Here is a 21721-nt window from a genome sequence, read left to right as displayed (position 1 = left end):
AAAAATGGGTCGGCCAACCTGAGAGAACCCAGATGACGCTGAAGATATCTGGAAACAGCATGCTGCCAAGTGTCCCCCTCTGAAACAATCTCCCTAAAGGGAACGTCCGGCTTATGGGTCTTGGCTGTGAAAAGCAGGTCCAGAACGCTACCTTTGCTATTGCTGACCGTAGTACCCATTCGATCGAGGTTCATTCCTTCCAGGAGGACCTTGGCCTGTTTCTTGATGGCAGCAGGCCTGAGAGCCACTTCTTTGAAGTTCTCTGCAATTGCCTCACCTGCCTTCCTGCTGAAAAACTCCTTCTGGCGCCAGGACAAAGAACTCCTCCTTGTCAGAAAGGACAGGCCTCAAGCCCTCCGCCGCCAAGTAGTTTACCAGCTCTTTCATTCTTCCTGAAGTTTTCGTTTTTCTTTTGTGGTCTATTACGACTGCGGAGCACTCGTTGACGCACCTTGAGGCGCGAGAGCGCTAGCAGCTCGAGTGGACTCATGGCCGGTTCAAAGCAGAATTTTGGTCCAGTTCCAGAGTCCGTAGGTGACGATCGTCAATCACCCGGTTCCCTACGACGGTAATCGTCCCCGCAGACGCTGAGGCTTGCTTCGTTGTTGGTAGCGTAGGACGAATAGTGTTCCACAAGAACTCCGTTAGGCTGTCTGCTGTCCTGCACCAATCCTCGTACATCCGGAGCTGCTGCCGCTCATTCTCATTAAACTAGCAGTGACCGCGAATGCAGACCCTATAGAAGCGTACTTGTCTCCACCCTTCCGATTGTAGAATACGGCAGAAACGTCTTGAGTGGCCAGGTGACGGCTGCAGCCACCCACACACAGCTTGGATGTCAGAAGGACAGAGCTGTTACTTTATATGCCAATATGCCCTCCTTGCTATACACACGCACACTTCTATGAGAGCCGTGAAAACTGCTGGGTTGTAAAGGTTAAAAGTTACACAAGAAAAAGAGCCCATTGAACAAGAAATGTAGTTAATAAGAACAGAAAGTGGCGCTACTTGGTGTGAATTCATACATAGCAGCGGAACAAACGAGGACAAAAGCGAACGAGGAGAAAACACAAGCGCAGATTATCAAATGAATTTTTGTTCACAGAAAGGAAGCTTTATAAGCGTTACAATACACACAAAAACAACAAAAGGAAAGACAACAACTGATTTCCAAGCTTGCAAAGAAAACCAATGACATTTCATTCCTGCGTGAATAGGAAGACTACAACTACAAGAAAACGAATGCAATCTCATCAGGCCAACCCCCCGTACTGTCTGCTCGCACTCAAGAATTTGCGCAGAAAAGGAACCTCGTTATCCTGCAGGCTGCCGACGGTGATGCCGCACACGCGACTGCCTCTTTTTTTAGTCAAGGAAGCTGCTATCAGCTCCTGGCATACCTTATCACTGTGCCTGAACAAGACACTTCTCCGATCTAGGCGATTAAAGCAATCTTCGTAACCCCTGGAGTGCAATGTGAGGTTTGAGGACACAACAACTTTTAATGATCTGCGGTGTTCCGCTAGACACTCATTGATACAGGGATGACTTCAGGGATGACTTCATAATCCAGTTCACCCAGCCGACGAAGAACATTGTACGGGCCGAAACAGCGGCGCAAAAACTTTTCAGTCAATCCACGGCGGCGAATGGGCGTCAAAACGCAGACTCGGCCTCCTGGCTTGTATTCCGCGTTTCGTCTTCGTAGGTTGTAGCGTCTGACGTCTGTCCGATCTTGGTCTCTGATCTGTAATCGGGCAAGTCTTTGAGAATCTTCTGCGCGTTGAAAGTAGGCGGCGACGTCGACGTTCTCTTCTTCGGTAACATTGGTCAGCGTGGTGTCTAGCGTGGTCGTGGCCTCCCTGCCATGAACGAGCCTAAAAGGCGTCATGTGGCTGGTCTCCTCCACTGCGGTGTTGTAGGCGAAGACGACGTAAGGCAGGATGACATCCCAGGTATTGTGTTCGGCATCGACATGCATCGCGAGCATATCGGCGGTGGTTTTGTTCAGGCGCTCGGTGAGTCCGTTTGTCTACGGATAGTGCGCAGTTGTCGTCCGGTGGCTGGCTTGGCTGTAACGTAGGATGGCTTGCGTTAGTTCCGCCGTGGATGCTGTTCCTCTGTCCGTGATGAGCACATCGGGGGCACCGTGTCGAAGGAGAATGGACTCCACGAAAAAATTTCGCGACTTCTGCTGCTATTCCGTTCGGTAGGGCTTTCGCCTCGGCGTAGCGGGTCAGGTAGTCGGTCGCTATGATGATCCACTTATTTCCAGACGTTGACTCTGGGAAAGGGCCAAGAAAGTGCATGCCGATCTGCTGAAAGGGCTGTGAGGGAGGTTGAATGGGGTCCAGAAATCCTGCTGGTCGGGTGGGAGGGGTCTTTGCTCGCTGACAATCTCGGCAGGTTTCCACATAATTTGCGACATCGGCAGACAGTCGGGGCCACTAATACTTGTTTTGAATGCGGCGGAGGGTGCCAGTACGCCATACACCATAACCTAGACCAATATAATTTCATTTTTACGGAAAGATCATATACAACATAATTTATATGGTGCAAAAAAAGAGCGCTGAGGACCACCATTGTCTACAGAGAGATCCTTGGTGTCATGATTTTAAAAGGAATGCATTATTTGCAATGGCAAAGCTAATCTGAAACCGATATAATTCTATGAGGATATAAAGAATTCCTTTTATTTGTGTAGTAGTTTCTGATGACTTAATTTGTGTAAAAGTTTAGAGAAACGCATAAGTGTGGCGTCTCTTTCTTGGCCAGTTTTTATAGAATTGACGAAGCCACCATTGTTTATACGAATTGTGCTATTGCTCAGTAGTCGTTCCAGAATCCATGTTGATTATGTACATTTATGTTTCTCAACAAATTGCAGCGTGTGCCTGTGAATGACGTGCTTGAAGATTTTACATACATTTGACTTTAATAAAAGATGGCGGTAGTTCTGAGTGTGCTGCTAATTCTCGGTTTTGTGGAGTGGCTTGACCGGTCGTCCTCCAGTCGCTCGGCACTTGCCCGAGGTGCAGCTGGTTCCCAAACAAATTGTGAAAATAGTTGGACACGCATTCTGCATTGCGAAGGTAAATTAAAATCGCTTGAAAGGATGATTCGTTCATTACTTCTGATATTAGCGTGCAAGTATTTCCTCAGTTTATCAAACAAAGAAACTAGGTGCTGTCACCATGGCTGTCTGTATAGAGCACCTATAATGTGCCTAATGCAAATGTAATAAGCCTTATAAAGATACCTTCAATATCTTGTGTATTAACCTTTCGCTGGTTATTAATGATGACTTCAAAGGAACACTCACATCACCGCCTGTACTGTCGCTAATTTTCCCATATGCACGGCACCCTATAGCAACAAACTCACTATCATATGCTGAGTCATTTAGTAAGGTTTCCTTCAGAACTGTGACAGCGGGATCATGAGAAAGTGCTAGGGCCGGAAATCCGCACTTTCTCATCTGCAGTTATAAAATTCATATTTATTATCTTTAAGCACCGGGCGTTGGATTTCTGGTGTCAGACCTCCCTTGCGTAACTGAAACCGTGCATTTTTAATTTCGTCGCTACCTAACAAAATGTAACTGATGTACCTCAACTTGTAACTCAACTTTTGAGCCGTCTGCTCTATATCCTGGTCAATTTTTCCACAGCTTCTGCCTTATCTCGCGAACCCGCTTGGAAATGTCTTCACATATTTTATGGGTCCTTTAGCTTAGGGGCTGTTCTCAATATGTACATTTTTTTCGCGTTACGTGAAAATTTTAAAAAACAGGATGTGACTTGTTTGTTTTTATCCTGTGTGCGGCATCGTTCTATGTCATCGTCCTCTTTGTTGTTGTTGCCTAAAATACGATGGCACATACCCACAGTGATGAATTGGCCAGGGTTTGGTGCAGATTCAAACAGGGAAAAGCCCATGCAGGTTTATCTCAAGCGGCTTATATATATAACGGAATCTGAGAGATAAAGAAAATCACAAATTTTGAGAGACCTTGAGGAAATCGGAATGAAAATGGAGGTAACAAAAAGGTGCGGGTTGAATAACAGAGTTTTTAAGAATTAATCAGGAAAAAAAATAATTTAGAGAGGACAGTAAAGGCATCGAGAAACTAACACAAAAATCTCCCGGTTTCAATAATATACTTGTGAAGAAGCTGACATACCTGCCTAATGGCATTCCCTTTGACGGTTGCACCGAAGGAGAGGAGGACGGGAAAAGTAAACGGCAGCCCGAATTGAGCGAGAGGATTTCGCAAAAACTAAATTCTCTGCCGTGCAAACCGCTGGCAGTAGAGGATGAAATGGTCTATAGTTTCAACGTCCCCGCATAACGCACACAGATTCGATGGCGTGAACCCAGGACGGCAAAAATATAGATTAAAGCGAGGAATTCTGCAGCGCAACAGTGTCATGGAAACCTCACATTGTCGTCAGGCGCCAGAACGTATGTTCCATGGGAATTTTAAGTGCTCGAATTCCGCTTTACCCAGGATAGGCTCATGGCTCAGGTAATGGCGTGTTTGGTAACGTTCATAACGGGACGTGGTCAGCGGGGTGATGTTCGGAACGACATAGGCAACAGGCCCATTGATGGTTGATTTCGCTAAGAAATTGTCCATCGAATTTTAAGTAATGCCAAAGTGCCCTGGGATCCACTGAAAACGCACCTCTTGGACATGCCGTGAAAATGACTTCTACTTCCTTCGCTATGTAATCAGTTGACTCAACAGTTTGCTCGTTTTGAAGATGTATTACTAAATTGTTTCTGCGCCATCTGTTCTCTAAATTGCCTGTATGGTCTCGAAGTTCCAACATCTGAGGTTCAAGTTTTGACAATATTTATTTCATATTCTCAACCTTCATGACCACAGCATTCAATTTGTGTAACTGCAGATCGATGCCATCGACAGAGGGAAATAGACGGAAAGGCAGGGAGGTTAAATAGGCGATGTCCTGTATGCTACCCTATATGTAGCAAGGGGACCGAAGGGAGGGATAGAAAGGTGGGAGAGGAAAGAGAGATTACTTTTTCACGTATCCGTAGGCGTTCACTAAAAGGGTACACAGGGCACACACTGAAAGTTTACAACCTTGAACCCTATCATGAGTCTTTCAAGAGCTTCAAAAGCGTCTTCACAGCTGTACTCTGACTTGAAGGTTTAGTCCAAGGACCCAGAATCTTGGCTTTTGTAAGGGGACGAGAATCTAAGCGGCGGAGCTTTGCAGCCATCAGGACACGCTCACGCTCAAACCGACGCTAGTCACAAGCTGAGTGCTAAATTTTCTCATCGCACGCAGGTTGGCGCACGCAGGTAAATCTGCAATTGCGATTCAGTTTCGGCCTGGTTTTTGGGGTTTAACGTCCCAAATCGACTCAGGATATGAAGGACGTCGTAGTGAAGGGCTCTGGCAATCTCGACCACCAGGGGTTCTTAACGTACACTGATATCGCACAGTACATCGGCCTCTAGATTTTCGCCTCCATCAAAATTCGACCACCGCGGCCGGGATCGAACTCGCGTCTTTTCGGTCAGCAGCCTAGCGTCATAACCACTGAGCCAATGCGGCAGCCACTCCATTGCGATTATGTGGGAGTAGGCCTTTGTAAACGCCACTTCCAAGCACAGGCGATACAAGAGCTTAGCATCGCATCGGAAGAGGCTGGACAGTGTGCTGATTTGAAGAAAAGGTTCGAGCCGGTGCAAACGGCACGCCGAGTGTCCACTGGTAGACCGTGACGCTAGTGTCTCATTTCGGCCAAGCACTCTAAGATGTCTCGCTGAGTCTGCTCTTGTCAGTGGTATCCGAACAATGTTGGCACTGTGGTGGGCTGATTGAGCCGCAGTGTCAGATGCGTCCCTTCCGACAATGCCACTTGTAGGATACGCGCGTACCCCATTTCCTCCACCAGCCAGCGGCGAGCGTGAGAACGGCACATGGCGAACCGCGCCTGCCCCCGCCGCGGTGGCTCAGTGGTTAGGGCGCTCGACTACTGATCCGGAGTTCCCGGGTTCGAACCCGACCGCGGCGGCTGCGTTTTTATGGAGGAAAAACGCTAAGGCGCCCGTGTGCTGTGCGATGTCAGTGCACGTTAATGATCCCCAGGTGGTCGAAAGTATTCCGGAGCCCTCCACTACGGACCAATTTGTTCCTCTCTTCTTTCACTCCCTCCTTTATCCCTTCCCTTACGGAGCGGTTCAGGTGTCCAACGATATATGAGACAGATACTGCGCCATTTCCTTTCCACCAAAAACCAATTATTATTATTATTAACCGCGCCAACCACCCGGAGCGGAGGAGGACACACCTGCTTTTCCTCCCATTCCTGGATTCTACCGCGACGCCGCGGGGGCGCGCTCGCCGCTCACGAAAGGGGAAAGGAGGCATACACTGCTCAGGGGAAAGCGAACGATTGCCACGCCTAGCTGTAATCGGCAGGCATTAAAAAGCGCCAATTGCGCGGGAAGACTCGCGCCGCGGACCGCTGTGGCTTGCAAATTGTTTTGCAAGGCCCCCGATTAGCACTGCATCACCTGCATAGCGTTTTGCAGGAGCGCATCAGTCGACGGTGGACTGACGCCCGCAGGATTGGGCTCAGCGGCCGCTCGGGTCGAACAATAGGGCGTCGGTGCCCCTATGTCTGCGTCGCGACATGGCGAGATGCCCGTTGTCGCGCGCCTCACGTAAGGCCTATGTTCTGCCATCGCGCCAGGGAGGGTGTCTCGAGTATTCCGCGTGGAAGGCTCAAGATCGAGGTCCTTCATTCCTGGTAGACGCACGTTGTTTAGAGAGTCCCGATTTTGTACCGCTGGATCTGACAGCGTGCACAACGCCCGGGTGTAGGGTGCGCCATCTCCGATCCTTTTTTAGGGCGTCGATAGACGTTCGCTCCAACAAAGTTTACGGTTCCGCTGCCAACTTCGCCTCACGTTGCGCGCCAAGGTACGGGGGTCACACTGTGCGCAGCCGGCGGGGAAGACAAGCTTCCGTGCTAGTCACAAACAGGCGTCACTTGTACGCGACCCGTGTCCCCCAACCCGTGTAGCAACCAGTTGCAGGCACAAAGGGTTCGGGAGAAATAGGCAGAGGTCGAGCTCGCTAGAAATTAGTGATTAGTGTCATCGCAAACTAAAAGGCACTACGTGCCGGAAGAATGTTCAATCCGGGAAAAAGAACAACGGACACACTGGTGGCAAAGCACGCTCGGCACGTCGCCGGTGGCAAGAACGCCGCGCGGCAGAGAGGCCGCATTGGTTGTGCGCGCTGCGGCCGCCGCGGAGTGACGTGACACGTGACTTCGTGACTCCGTGACTCCGTGGAGTCACGTGACAGTGCTGATCTCGCCTTGTCTCGAACTGCGCGAGCATAGGAGCGATTTCGCGGTTTTCACGCGCTTTTTCCTTGCTCGGTAAACAGACCACATACCAGCTCCTCGTCCCTCGTCATCTACCGCGCTGATCGCGTTGACTTCTGCAATGGCAGGTGCAGACGACGATGTTCTGACGACGAAGAGCGTTTTGGTCATTGTGTGTTCTCTGCTGTTGCGAGGGCGGCGCGCGCAAAAGGCACGCAGACGAAGGTTTTGGGTGCACCCCTGCTGGCGCTACCGAGACGTTGAAGGGCAAGCGAATGCTTTGCTTTTCCGGCTGCGCGCCCGAGATGAAGGCTTCTTCCGAGAGTGATTACAACCTTTTTAAACGCGTAGTGTGCCGTGTGCGTGACGTGATAGTGATGTTGTCTGATTCTTGATTATAGCTTCCTTCGGATGCCGCCGAGCTCGTTTGACACACTGCTCCACCTAGTTCGGCCTGTGATTGAGCGGCAGGACACTCCTTTCAGGCGGTCGATATCTGCACACGTTCGACTTCCCATGACAGTAAGGTAAGTCCGAAAGTCCGTGACCCGGTACTGTCCCGTCACAGTTCCTGATCAGCAGTCCCTCGGAAAATATTGTGTAAAACATACCGCCTGAGCACTGTGAAGCAACTCACCCCCCTCCTCCTCATTTATCCTTTGAGACGTATGTGATGAGAATACGCTTTTCAGATTTCTCGCAAATGGCGACACAATGAGAAGTTTGTCGTTCAACTTCCTGACAGGACGATCAACGGCTGGAATGATCGTAAGGGGAACTTGTGCTGCATTATGGGAAATACTTCAGCCAATCTATGTAAGATTTCCACAAACAGCACAAGAATGGAAAAAAGTAAGTGCACTGCAGTCAATTTTGTTACTGCGGAGAGGGTTTATAGTGTTGACAAGCGTCCAGCTTGCCTTTCTTTACCTCATTTGTTATGCTACTGACTTTGCCAATGCCCCCTGCGTACCGACTTTTCAAATGTGTTGAACTCCTGCATCTCATAACGCATAAGACAACTAAAGGTTGTCGTATGCATTACTACGCTATTGTTTTGTCACAGTCTCATATTATATTGCCTCCCGATCACTCTTTCAGATTGCCACAGACATGCTTGTCGAGTGGAATTTTCCCAACTGCATTGGATGTATTGATGAAAAGCATCTGAGCATTGAAGGTCCTGCAAATTCAGGGTCACGAAACTTCAATTACAAGAAGTCATTCAGCACAGTCCTCATGGCAACATGCGATGCACATTATAGGCATGGTGCATTCATGGCAGAACAAAACTTTTTTTAAACTACTCGTTAATAGTGCATTTTTCTTGTGAATCATAAAAACAGTGTATTATATTCATTGAAAGAGAGTGCTATTGTATGCACTGAAAGAAAATAGGACAGTTCAGTGGTGTAAGTTACATGACGAATTAAGGAGCATAGCATAGACAGGTGTATGATTGCAATGGTTTGCTCATGCAGGTTTACAGTAAACATATTTGGTCCTGCACAAATAGCAGCAGATGTTAAAATGGTAATCTCTGAATTGGGATTGTTTGTGGCATGTATATTTAGTCAAACTATAATGCAGCACAGAAATGACTTTACGAGACTTGAACGCAGTAGTGACTTCAGAAGGAGCAAGGAGAAAGTAATGTGCTACATCAGATGCTAAATGGGCTACACTGAATCTTCTTGCTTTATTTCAGATTTGTGTATGTGGTCTTTGGCCACTACGGGGGAGAAAGCGATGGAGGAGTTTTGTTAAGAACGAAGTTGATGCACATATTGGGCGAGCGCAGATTTGGGATCCCCCCAGCGGCAACAGTGGGCTCAACGGGACTGATACCATACTTGATGGTGGGCGACGAGGCCTTTCCATTGAAGCCTTACCTCATGCGACCTTATCCTCGACGTGGCAAGTTGCTTCAATTACTTTTAACGCTGACATCTTCCTCTGATTGCCGAGATGAAACATCAATGCAGCTGTACTGCGTTTGCTGCAATTTTAATGCCCCGACCTTTTGTTTTTTCTAGCTCTTCATGCCTACAGGGTCAGCCAGTACAGCGAGTACTTGAAGAGGGCAGTGTTTAATTACCGGCTGAGTCGTGCAAGGAGGCTCATAGAAAACAGTTTTGGTATCTTGGCTAGTAGGTGGCGAATACTGAAGAGACCCTTTCGAGCGTCAGAAGAAACCACTGAGAACATTGTAAGGGCATGTGTGGCGCTCCACAATTTTTTAATGAAAGATTCGGTGTTTTCCAGGACAACGTACAACCCTCCTGGATTTGTTGACCATGAAGACTGGGAGGGAGCTGTCACAAATGGGGCATGGAGGAACAATAATATGCCCTTCCTGGATGGACAGACCAGGGGTACCACTCTGCTCGGTAATTATTATTTCCATGACGGCATGAAATCAATAATAGTTTGCATTTCCTGCTTTATTTACAGTAAAGAAATTGAAGCTCATCAGTAACAAACAGCGAAACCTTCAAAACATTTGATTTAACTTGATCATTTAACACATGACATAAGATCTTGTTCATTAGAGTTTGCGTTAAGAATTGTAGCAGTGCAAAAATACATGAGTATTGCATGTTTTCAACGAAGTCAGTGGGTACAGCTAATGACGAGGAGTAAAACACGCCCATTAGAACTGTGACCTCAGTCAGACAGGCAGAATAAGCTGAAGGAAAAGGTTGAACATCTCGTGCATTTCTGTGTTACAGGGCTGCATGGGAAATAAGGGATAGGCTGGCATCCTACTTCATGAGTGATGGCCAGGTGCCATGGCAGGAAAGTGTCGTGACCCGTGCAGGACGGCAGGTAATTTCCGGTAACAGGCAACTACTTGTCAGCATGCACAAAAACTATCATGTCAAAAGAAAGTCAAAATTGCTTGCTTTCATAAAAAATAATATCGACTGCTTGCACTTTACATTTCATTTATTCATACTGCTCCACTTCGGCTTCATACAGTAGCTATTGGATATGGAATGTTACCTCACATCTTTTTTTGTGTGGTAGCATCCTCAGCTTAGCAGCTATCCAGTTTGCTGCCTCTTCACTGTCATCTTTTGGTGCAGGCATTTTATTTTTTTTTACTTCGAACAGCGTAGCTGAGCAGCTCCCCAAGACATCTTTTACCGCATCGTCGAAGCTGTCAGACTGACTTCTTTTGGTCCTGCATATAAATATATCCGCACAATGTTTTCTTGCAATCACTGATTATCATTCAAATACTGCAGGAAATGCGAACCATGCCAGTACCGAGAGGAAGGTCCATTGGATGCTCGCCTTTTGGCAGACCTGCAGGACAGGCCACATCATTAGACTCAAGAAATGCACTGAAAAAGTATGTCTGCTTCCAATAAAAGAAAGTACGCCCAGTTTTCTTACCCTGAATCTGGGGCAGCGGCTCCTGCTTGTGAAGTTGACAACCTGCCTCAAGAAAATGTTTGTTATGGTGTCATATTCCGACACAAGAAAGTGAACACCAACTTACCCTGAAGAGCCAGCAGCAGATGCCGCACCTTCTGATGTGCTGGGGAGCCTATAGAAAAAATAAAAATGCTGCAATTTATGCCGTGCAAAAAACATGTCTACTTGCAATGCTATGAAAAGGAGCAAGACACATCACACTCATCTAGCACCCGAAAGCTTGGTTTCACACCTTGTTGCAGTTTTTAGACGTGCAGTCATTAAATAGAACACCTAAGTTTTTCCCCGTACATTGCAATGCAGTGCTGAGTGTGTGATTCACTTGAAACTGCAGACCAGCGGCGAGTCATGACCGCAACTAAGCCAAGATCTGTATGCACATAAAACTAATTTTATGGGAGTGCAGCATAACAGCGCATAATAGAGTGGACGCACTCTTAAACGTGAAAGGCTGGTGAAAAGGGTGTATTGATATGGAACCTGTGATGCACCACAGCTAAAAAAACTGAAAATCACCATCCACCTTAAATCGTCCTTATCGGTAAAGTCATTAGGGCTGTCAGAGTACCTGCATTATATAAAGACATACGATGTTGCTACTATTGGTGGATAATGACACCACAATTAGTACAGCTTACATTTCTTGAAAAAGCGCAGCAGCCGGGCTTGATATACAGCTACGCATGTGAATGAAATGACAATGCTGCACATAAACTGTTTCACTGCAGTAACCGTTATGGCAAGCAAACAATGAGGTGCACACCTGGCCACCAGTCTCGGACTGGAAGGGCTGTTTGATGACAGTGGAGATGTCAGAATGGAGCTGCACAAAAGCACAGATGCATAACAAGTTAAATCACTTGAAGCTTTACAAACTGAAGTTACACTTATGGAAACAAGACTTAACGTACATGTCTTCTTCTGGGGGCACATTTGATGAAGACCCAAAATGTAAAATTTGAGGTGTTTTGATGCAAAGCCTCCAGATTTCTTGCCAGGAAAAATGTAATGTGAAAATACCAATAGCGAAGTTATCAGTGCAGCTGAAGAGAAAATAAATTCTTAAAAACACAGACGCTTGGGCAGTCAAAGCAGGTAAAAAGATATTAAACACGAAGAAAGCGGCTTAAAAAAGAATGGTAGGACATGTGACAGTAGTGAAGTTATCAATATCAGGCTTGAGTTGGCGCAGATGGCTACGGAACAAAGTTGCCTTTTTTTTTACCTTTCGGCATAATGTGGTGTGCTCCTCAGCATGCCATCCACGATGTCAAAAAGTGTCCACTTCGTGTGGACCTTTTGCCTCTCCTCCGGCGCCAATTTTCCGGCTCCCCTCCCACGCCGACACAATTTTCAGCCCACGATCCTTCACGTTTTTAAATTTTGCGGCTGCTTGCGGTCCTACAGAAATGCCACGGTTTATCACCAAGAAAGGTTGAAAAATGAAAAGATGAGCAACTTGTTTGAGTGCTCAAGCGGCGCTGTACGAAGCGCGCAGCCCGATACGGCATGCGAACCGCTCAGGCAAAATCACCATGCCCGTAGGAAACCGAGATTCCACATCATTTGCTCCGCAGCACACCGCTAGAGCACTCTAAACAAGTGTGCTCACCCCCGCACATTCCTGCCGACGTGAACATTCAGCGGAAACTCAGATAAAGAATGAAAACAACTCACCAGTCAGATCGAATGTTCTGCCGATGATCGCCCACCGGTTCATTTTGGCGTCCTTATCTTTGTAATCCGGGTGAGTTTTGTCGTACAAAAAGGGGAACACGCGTACAGTCTCCAGAAATTGTTCCATCATGTTCTCCCGGCTGAAATTCATTTTGCCACGTGGATGTACACGAGAAGAAAGCACTAGCGCTGTTTGTCGCGGCTGGCTCGGAGCGCTTGGTCGTCGATCGTGGTTCTGCCGCCGCCGCTGGAAGTTAACTTCGGCAGTAGCCAAGAGGTGGCGCTAGGAGAAAACCCGGACGTTTCTCATTGGTTCGCGGCACGCGGCAAGCCGCCGAAAATGGCTCCTCGACCCATCCTCTGCGAGGCAGACCAAACCGCCTCCGCGGCAGGTTTCGCGGCACGCGGCGCGCTGCCGGCGGAGTGCCGCGCGCGTCTTGCCGCCAGTGTGTCCGTACCTTTACCGTGGCCGTCGGTCGTCGCACGACTCACGGGTAGGGATGGGCACCAGGGGGCAGACGAAGCGGACTCCTCGGCGGTCCAAGCGTAAGTCCCCATCCGGCGCAATTGGCGCCTTTTTTAAGGCGAAAGCCTTTAATTGCTCACACTCCCGGTCGCGATCCAGTCCGTCCGTTACATCGCCAACCGGAAGTCCCGACAACGAAATTGACGTCATACCCACACTTTGACATTTGGCCGATTTGCACCAAAATCGATGTCCAGCCTAATGCGACTACGACGAAACACCAACGTGACACCCAAACTTGGCCAAAGTGACCCCCAAATTGGCCCACTCACCCCAAAATCAGCAGCAGAAGCAGTAAACCCGTCAACGCATCTCGGTCAAATAAATAATCAAAGAATTCACAAAATGCTTAGTCTTCATTCACAAAACAGAGACAGTCAGAGTGGCGCGGTAAAGGCATTCGTTTCGCGCACTTTAGATCGCCAAAGTGCCCTATCAATTTTTAATGCCTACCGATCACAGCTCGGGGCGGCAATCTTTCCCTCTCCCCTCAGCAGTGTTTGCCTCCTTTCTCATTACGTGAGCGGCCAGCGCGCCCCCACGGCGTCGCGGTAGAATCCAGAAACGGGAGGAGAAGCAGGTGTGCCCTCCTCCGCTACCGGGTGGCTCGCGCGGTTCGCCTTGTGGGGTTCGCACGCTCGCCGCTGGCTGGTGGAAGAAATGGGGTACTCGTGTATCCCACATACTATGTCCAGGTAGCCACTGATATATATATATATATATATATATATATATATATATATATATATATATATATATATATATATATATATATATATATATATATATATATTCATCATATATGATGTCATGACCCTCTTCCGGTGCCTTGTGTAGTAGGCGCCTTATTTCCGCTACGATTGATCTGCTCTCGGTCAGCATTGCATGAAGCAGAATTGAGACATTGTATAGGGTGGCCTTGAAATCGCAGAACACAGCCCATTCATGGGATGTTTGTACACAGTTGTACTGCGCAGCAGCACGAAGAACAGCCAAATCTTACCCAGTGGAGGTTGTGTGATGCGAAACTAGTTCTTTAGCACTGACCTGTCTCGCAGGAATGACCACGGCGCAAGCTGAATCAGTGCATGAGACCGAGCCACCTGTGTATATATGAGTGCCGTCACTATACTCGGCGTGGAGTAGAGGGAGTGTCAACTGTTTAGGGCCGTCGTGAATGAGTCCAATTTCTTCTTTATCTCCGGAATTGTGAGGCGCACGCATGGCTTCCGAAGACAAAACAGCGCCGAGGAAGGCAGCGTCGTCGGGTTGAACTGCGATGAGATGGACGACTGGTCTATTACATTAGAGAATGCAGCGTCTTGTCTCTGCATCGGCACTGACACAAGGTGATGCTGGGAAATATTGTTTGATGACGTATGTGAGTGAAAAGTGTGTCAAGGGCTATACATATGTTGAAAGCGGGTAGTTGTTGACGACAGGAATGTTTGCAAGTGTTGATGCGCGGCTGGGTATACCAAGGCATGTGCGAAGAACGTCACCTTGTACAGTCTGGAGGTTGCGCAAATTCGTCTTGCATGTGTTCGAAAGCACAATTGTACTCTACCGCTGAAATCACAGGAAGAGTGCTCTGTACACCTGCAGCATTGACAACCGATGAGCCCCATGATTTTCTGGCCAAAAATTTCAGCAGGTGAGCGATAGAGGTTAGCTTTTTCTTTTAAAAGGTGCAGTGCGGACACCGTGATAGAATGCGGTCTACAATATTCCCTAATAATTGATGAAAAATACAATAGGAGATAGGATGGCCGTCTATAGTTACTGGATATGGAGTCATACAGTCGCATGAAATGCCACTAACGCGCATTTCTAAGCTGAATCGTTCAGACCTTCCTCTCGCAGTTTGAAAGAAGTTATCGTTGCTGACTACTGAAGCCTTGCTCGCACCTTGAGGCGCGTCACAGAGGAGGCCCAAATGCAGAGTTCGTCAGCATACATAGCGATGCGGATAGTATTATGTAGGTTCTCTGGGTGTGCCGTATAGCGTCACATAAAAGAACGTAGGGCTAACTCAGCCCAGGGGCCTGCCCGGTTAGGTGTGATGTGTAATGCACAGGTGTCGGGCCAGCTTCACACATGATAAAAAAATTATCTTTTGGTCACGCAGCTTTGTATCCATCAAACATCAGGCCATCGATGGCAACAGCCTGTAGCGCTTCAAGTGTGGCTTGATGTGTTACGTTATAGTAAGCACCTTTGTCGTCAAGAAAAAGTGCCACGAAGATGCGCTTCTGGCGTCTGTTGCTGAAATGTGGACACAAGATCAATGAAGTTGTCTAGAGATGAGCTAACCCGCCGAAAGCCCGCCATAGCAGTAGGGCGAACTTTGTAGTGCTCAAGGCACCACTCTCAGAATTATTCTTTCCATAATTTTTTCCATGCAACTGGTCAACGCTGTTGGTCTGTATGATGTGAGTGCGAGCATGGACTCTCCTAGTTTTAGTAATAGTATCAGCCCACTCGATTTCCAAAGGGGAGGAACAACACCTTCTTTCCATGAAGGCTTGTAAAGATTGAGCAGTCCTCCTTGTGCGTGGCGGCCAAGGTAGTAAATCGCAGTATATATGATGCCAACTGGCACTGGTGAAGACGAGCGCTTGACTTTTGAAAGGGCAGCATCGAGTTCCTCACGTGAAAAGATGGCATCTATTGTTGATTCTCGTTGTGCAGGAGGATCACGTTGGGAATTCGTGTAGTCATGGCACCGGCAATTGTCTCGCAGAAGTCATTTGAAGCATCAATCTGGTGACGATCTTGATGTACTGCTAACGCATAGAAAGGTTTTCTTTGTTGTGGAAGCCTTCAAATCCTCCTCAACGACTGCAAAATGAGGGACATGGGCTTTCGAGGATTCAGAGGTTGACAGAAAGACTTCCAGGACTTGTCCACTACCCTGTCCATTCATCGCTTGGTTTTCCTCTGCATATGTCACGCCTCTCTGAGATCCCTTAAGCATTTGGTACGTCTGTATCGTATTTCAGCTTAGCGCTGATTAGCGCCTAGGTGGTATAATTCTATTTAAAATTCAGTGTGCATTCTAGTTGACGTGAGGTAGCTCCTTGCAGCCATCATTGCAGTTGCTGCGGTGTCCTTAAAATTAGAAGTCAGGGCTTCTTTGCACGCCTTCTTCATATGTGTTCTAAATTCCGTTCACTCGATGTGCACGCATTTAGTTTGGACGAACGCCCCACAACCTGCAATCTCGAGGTAAGTGGGTCTGTCGCCACTCCCGTGGGTCGCCATATCATAAAACCACCCGACACGCCGGTGCGGAGACCGAGAAACTAACGTCAAGTCCAGGCAATTCATGTAGGAGCAGCCTTGCATTTGCCACAATCTGCCGTGTTTCATTAAGTGAAGTTAATTTTGTGATGAAAATATGGTCAGATTTCTTCATCTTGCTTTAATTGTATGACTTCCCCATAGTAGGTGGTTGGCGTTGAGATCGCCACTAATAATTCAAGGAGCCCGGGTTGCCTAAACGATGGCCGTCAGCCTCTAGCGGTCCAATTGAGAGAGAGAGTAAAATATACTCTGCAATTGGTGTGAACTCTACGGTTCCTTTTTCGAGTCTAGAACACGCATACCGATTATTATTGCTGGGCTAAATCGGGCAGCAAGTATGCGTTATGTCGGTGCGGATGTAGACCAGAAATTTGCTGCGCTTCCCACATGTGGGGGCAAAGAAGGGCTCGTACCAGGAAAAGCCCGATTGCTTGGGATAAGTTAGGGTCGCAGATGACCAATATTGGGAAGTAGTTCTTGAAAACATTGCCGGAAACTTCAGATTCGTGACTTCAGGCCTTTAGCGCAAGTCGAACTTTCTCGGATAAAAAATTAAAAGAATTATAAAATTGTACGATAGCGGTATCGAAATATTGAAAATAATGGCCCCTTCTTGTGACAGTTAGTAAAACTTTTCTTTTAAAGTATTTCCATCGATCGCATCGAGCAGTTAAGGCTGCCACAGAAAACTAATGGGGAACACTTTTGACGATAGCAAAAACATTTAAAAAAATGTAAGAAAGCCGTCGGGCGGTCTGCGGATGCATTGATTGTTACAGAGAAATCTTACAGTATATGTAAAAAATGAGCTCATAAACGGTTTCCCGCTCAAAAATGCTATTGTACACAATTCCTTGGTATGTTTCACTGTAAGAGGCAGCGCGCCTCTGACTTCCTCAGGAAACGTGGGAAGGTGTGCAGCCATTGTGTTTTAAAGAGCTTGAAGCGCTGTACCCAGGAGCCCAGCACTGAGGATTGCAGGGCCTGCAGCAGAGGGCGAATGGTGTTGACCATCTTCTTAAGGATCACGAGGGCTTGGTGATCTTGCTATGGGAGCCCGTCTGTAACAACGTTTGAGCTCGACGATGAGAGCTTACGCTGAGGAGGCTTAGTAGGACGTAATGGCGGAAGCGCTGACTAAGCATCTGCACACGACGAAGTGTGGCCATCCTCGACCATAGTGCGCTGACAGGACAGACTTGGACGTGGAGGCACAAGACGGGGTTTGGAAAGAGGTGCCATGGGCGTGTCGATGTGGATGCTTTTGGCAGCACTCTTTCTGGAATTCTTTTTGCGGCGAGAACGCCTTTTCCGTACAGTCGCAGCAGCTAAGCCTTGCGTAGTATTGTTCCGAACCATTTGCTTTAGGACAGCCCCCTCCTCTTTTATACACGGAAATCTCAGATTTCTTAGACAAGGCAGTTTTGCCGCACGAAGAACGGGACAACATCTGCAGTTCTCCGCGGAGCTTCGCACATTTCCTTCTCAGATCCTATATTGGTCCAGATCGTAATATCACCTGTATTGATAACGTATTTGATCCGCCGGGTGTTCTCTAATAGCGGAGATATATTTTGCATAGTTAAATGAAACATAACGGGATATATCTGCATTTGCGTAGTGCCTTATGCGCCAAGATCAATACGTCCAATCTTAAGCTCTTTGAGGTCGATCTCTGCAGTTCTGTCTCTAAGGAAATCGGCTTTGTAATGATAAGTGCGGGCTACAACATTCAGCTGAGCTACATTGATGAGTATGGATGCATGTGACTTATTGTAAAATGCTTTGTTTACCTCCAGCTCAGGAATAGCGTGAGTGGCCCTGACCGACGGTTGATGTATGTCATACGGTATTTGCCACACGATGTGTTATGTGGACAGAATCGGCCTGAACCTAATCATGCTGCGGGGCGGGAACCCCTGAACTTCAGCATACGTATTCAGCCTTTTTGGAATAACATGCTCAATGGCCTTCCCCAGGCTAGATTTGATGGAGAGAGGCGGAGGTTTCCCGATTCTAGTCTCTTGCCAGGTTTGGATGTAAAGATCACCTAGCATGTTTCCAGCTACGAGGAATATTGCCAGCTTTCCAATACTCATTAAAATTTCTGATTTCAGAGACTGAATGGTCGTCCCGGCTTCGCAGCATTTGGTAGGTGATGCTGCCCTCACGTGCCGCGGCACTAGTATTAATACTATTGAGAATGGCTGTGACTATGTCCCTATGTGTGCTTAGATTCGCTATTCTTCGGCAGCGTTCCGGTGGTGGATTGCCAACCTGGGCATTTAAGTACATGCTTGTAAGAGTGGTGATCAAATACTCATTTCCCACTTCATATGCACGTATGAATCTTTACAAGTTCCTCTAAGATGCCGATTTGGTATGATAGGGATCCAGAAGAGGCTTAAGTAAGAATCAGGTACTTTTACAAACAAGCTGACCATTTAAGTGGTTACAAATATGATACCAGTGGCCACGGCTCAGCTCCTGTGTGTAGGCCACAATTTCTCTTTGAAACCGGGCTAGACGCCTGCGAAGCTGGTGACTGTGCCTCTGTTTAAGTCAGCGTTTGTGTACGCTACGCTGGGCTTCCAATAAGTGTATTAGCCTCGCATCTTGGTCCGGGCCAGCCTCGTCCTGCATGGCCTCGAGAGCGGCGTTTTCTGCGTCTTTGTTCAAAGCATCCGTGCATTCCTCTAGACCAGAAATATGAGAAGATTTATGCTGCCTACATGGAACCGGGCGCGGAACCTGTGCAAGCATGGCTTTGCGTTTCACGCATTTTCTACTGTTCGCGCAGGTCGTAACTGGCTGTGTTGGGTTGCCGCTACTATTTGAGGAAGGTGGTCAACTATCAGCTACTCCGGCGGCATCGCCGATCTTCCTGGTGTATCAGCAATTCAACGATACCGTCAGGACAGTCTGCCTTGCCACTGAATTCATCACATTCCTTGTTCCTGCTTATTAACCGTGCGATGACCAACGCCTGCTGCTCGGCGTTCAAAAGGATACAACCTTCAGTACTGCTTCGGGACTTGGAACACGCGCAAGCATGGCGCTACGTTGCAAGCATTTTCTAGTGTTCCCGCAGGTTTGTGGTACTTCCTAGAATTAGCCGCCGCGGTGGCTCAGTGGTTTTGGTCCTCGGCTGCTGATCCGAAAGTCGCGGGTTCGATCCCGGCCGCGGCGGTCGAATTTCGATGGAGGCGAAATTCTAGAGGCAAGTGTGCTGTGCGATGTGAGTGCACGTGAAGGAATGCGAGGTGGTCGAAATTTCCGGAGCCCTCCAGTGCGGCATCCCTCATAGCCTGAGTCGCTCTGGGACGTTAAACGCCCAAAAATTAAAAACCATAAACTTCTGAGAATTCCTTTAAATTTCATGCATTTATTCTGCCGGTTCCACGCCACCGAGGTGCACGTAATGCAGCGCACTCACCTAAAATGTTGCGCGCAATGCGAAAGAGATTTCTACTTCTGCGAAACTAGGCCTTTTATTTTCTGTTATTGCTTTAGTGTGGTGGTGTGGAGATGAATCCTGGCCCGTACACAAAAGAAACTTTGCGGTTGCTCTTAGACGGCCAACAAGCAATAAGGGCTCTGCTAGAAGTTATCGAATCACAACAGAATGAAAGCAAGATGAGCTTCGATGAATTAACGAAACGGAGAGAACAAGTGGCGTCACAGTCTGACGGTGTGAAGTCTGCATTGAGAATGTAAAAAGCAATGCCAAGAGACTAGAAACGTCATGCAGCAGGCACTTGACGACTTAAATTTGAATTAAAACGAATTAAACTTGACGACTTGGAAAACAGTAGCCGTTGCTCTAATCTAATATTTTATGATACATCTGAGACTGAGCCAGGTGACTCACCTGCCGATTCTGAAAAACACTTCACGGACATTGCCACCAAAGTAGGTTTTAAAATGGCCCACATTAATAGGGCACATAGATTGGGAAAGCAATGATTAGGTAAAATCCGACCTAACATGGCCAACATTGCGTCCTTCAAAGAAAAACAGAACGTGTTAGAAAACGGAAAAAAAGTTGAAACGAACCAAATTTAGCATTTCCGAAGATGTCTAGAAATCGGTTCGTTGGAAAAGAAAGGTTATTTTTGAACTTGCTAAGGAGAACAAGAATGAAAATGATAAGCGTAACGTTAGGATATGACATGCTTTCATTAAATGGGAATAAGTACGTGTATGCCAGCGTTCTCTGCCAGGCTGTGCAAATCAGGTGACATCAGTGGTCTGCAGTTTCGGTGATATGATTTCTGGTCATAAACTGCCGTAGCATAAAAACAAAGTGGATGATTTCTACAATATACTGCAAGTGTCACAACTTTCAGTTGTTCTCGGCACCGAATCATGCCTAGATGCTGATGTCGCTTACAGTGAGGTTTTGCTGAGAACTTCACGTGCTACAGGAAAGACGATTCCCACGGAAGGTGTGTATTCTTACTTCTCGATGGTGTCATATTTTGTTTGCGGCATGACATCTCTGTTGAACAATGGGAGGCGATATGGTATGAACCAATGCTTCTAATTGGCAAAACACTTGCAGGACGCTCATTTTATAGGCCACCTGGAAGCGACGTTAATGTGGTGTATGAATTTTACCAGATATAAAAAGTTCAGGCAGATAGCCTTGTCATTGGAGGCAATTTTAATATCCCATTGCTTGCATGTAATGCAGGTTCACTACAGCGGTGGCCAAGTTGTCGAGTATCCACCTCGCATGCAGGAATTGAGGGGTTCGATCCCCAGTGCCACCGGGTATCTACTGGTGATACAATGGGTACAAGCTTTCCTCTGGTCGTGTGCTCGACTCATTTAGGGTGAAATGCTTGGAAAATGGATCTTTGACCCCACCTTGAGAAGTCGAAACAACTTCGTGCCATGGCGCTCTTTCGCCATAGATGCCCTTGCGCCATAAAAATTCATAATCGTCATCATCATCGTTAATGCAGTTGCGATGACGACTGCTCTGTCCGGTGCAGCAAAATAACTAAAAAATATAATGCATGATTTTTTGTTAACGCAAATAGTGAAACAGGCGACACGATACGATAAGATCCTCGATCTGGTATTAACAAATAAGATCTCTGCGGCACCCACATTGGAGGAATGCGTACGCATTGACGCCTCGTCGCCCATCTTTTCCTAAACTATCGAAGTTCTATCGTTGCCCATTTCGAGTTTTTAAACTTGGCGCCATGCTCCGTTTTCAAATTTGGCGCCATGCTTGTCTTCGTCCACACTTCTGGTTTTTCAAATTTGGCGCCACGCTTTAGCTCCGCCCACTTCTGTTTTTTTTTAATTTGGCGCCACTTGTCCTTTGGCCCAGCCCACTTTTTGCGCATTTTTGGCTTTAATTATAGAACTAATTAC

At 47.3% G+C, this 21721-nt stretch overlaps 3 protein-coding genes across 3 annotated transcripts in view; 2 read left to right on the top strand and 1 right to left on the bottom strand.

Moving 5' to 3' along the window:
- Positions 1 to 21721, bottom strand: part of LOC144122060 (3-alpha-hydroxysteroid sulfotransferase-like) — a 131267-nt gene that overhangs the window by 27805 nt on the left and 81741 nt on the right. The window lies entirely within an intron of this gene.
- The window catches only part of LOC144122059 (amine sulfotransferase-like), a 70623-nt gene that overhangs the window by 31646 nt on the left and 17256 nt on the right, over positions 1 to 21721 (top strand). The window lies entirely within an intron of this gene.
- On the top strand, positions 7499 to 10713 carry LOC144120293 (uncharacterized). Its single transcript, XM_077652685.1, has 8 exons — positions 7499 to 7701; positions 7779 to 7904; positions 8070 to 8229; positions 8479 to 8642; positions 9086 to 9364; positions 9445 to 9770; positions 10112 to 10216; positions 10688 to 10713. The coding sequence occupies exons 1-8, from the start codon at positions 7499 to 7501 to the stop codon at positions 10711 to 10713; spliced, it is 1389 nt and encodes a 462-aa protein (XP_077508811.1).

The sequence above is a fragment of the Amblyomma americanum genome, chromosome 2, assembly GCF_052857255.1.
Source record: "Amblyomma americanum isolate KBUSLIRL-KWMA chromosome 2, ASM5285725v1, whole genome shotgun sequence".
NCBI lineage: Eukaryota > Metazoa > Arthropoda > Arachnida > Ixodida > Ixodidae > Amblyomma > Amblyomma americanum.
Note: the sequence above shows the minus strand (reverse complement) of the source record. Positions and strands in the feature narration are given on the sequence as shown.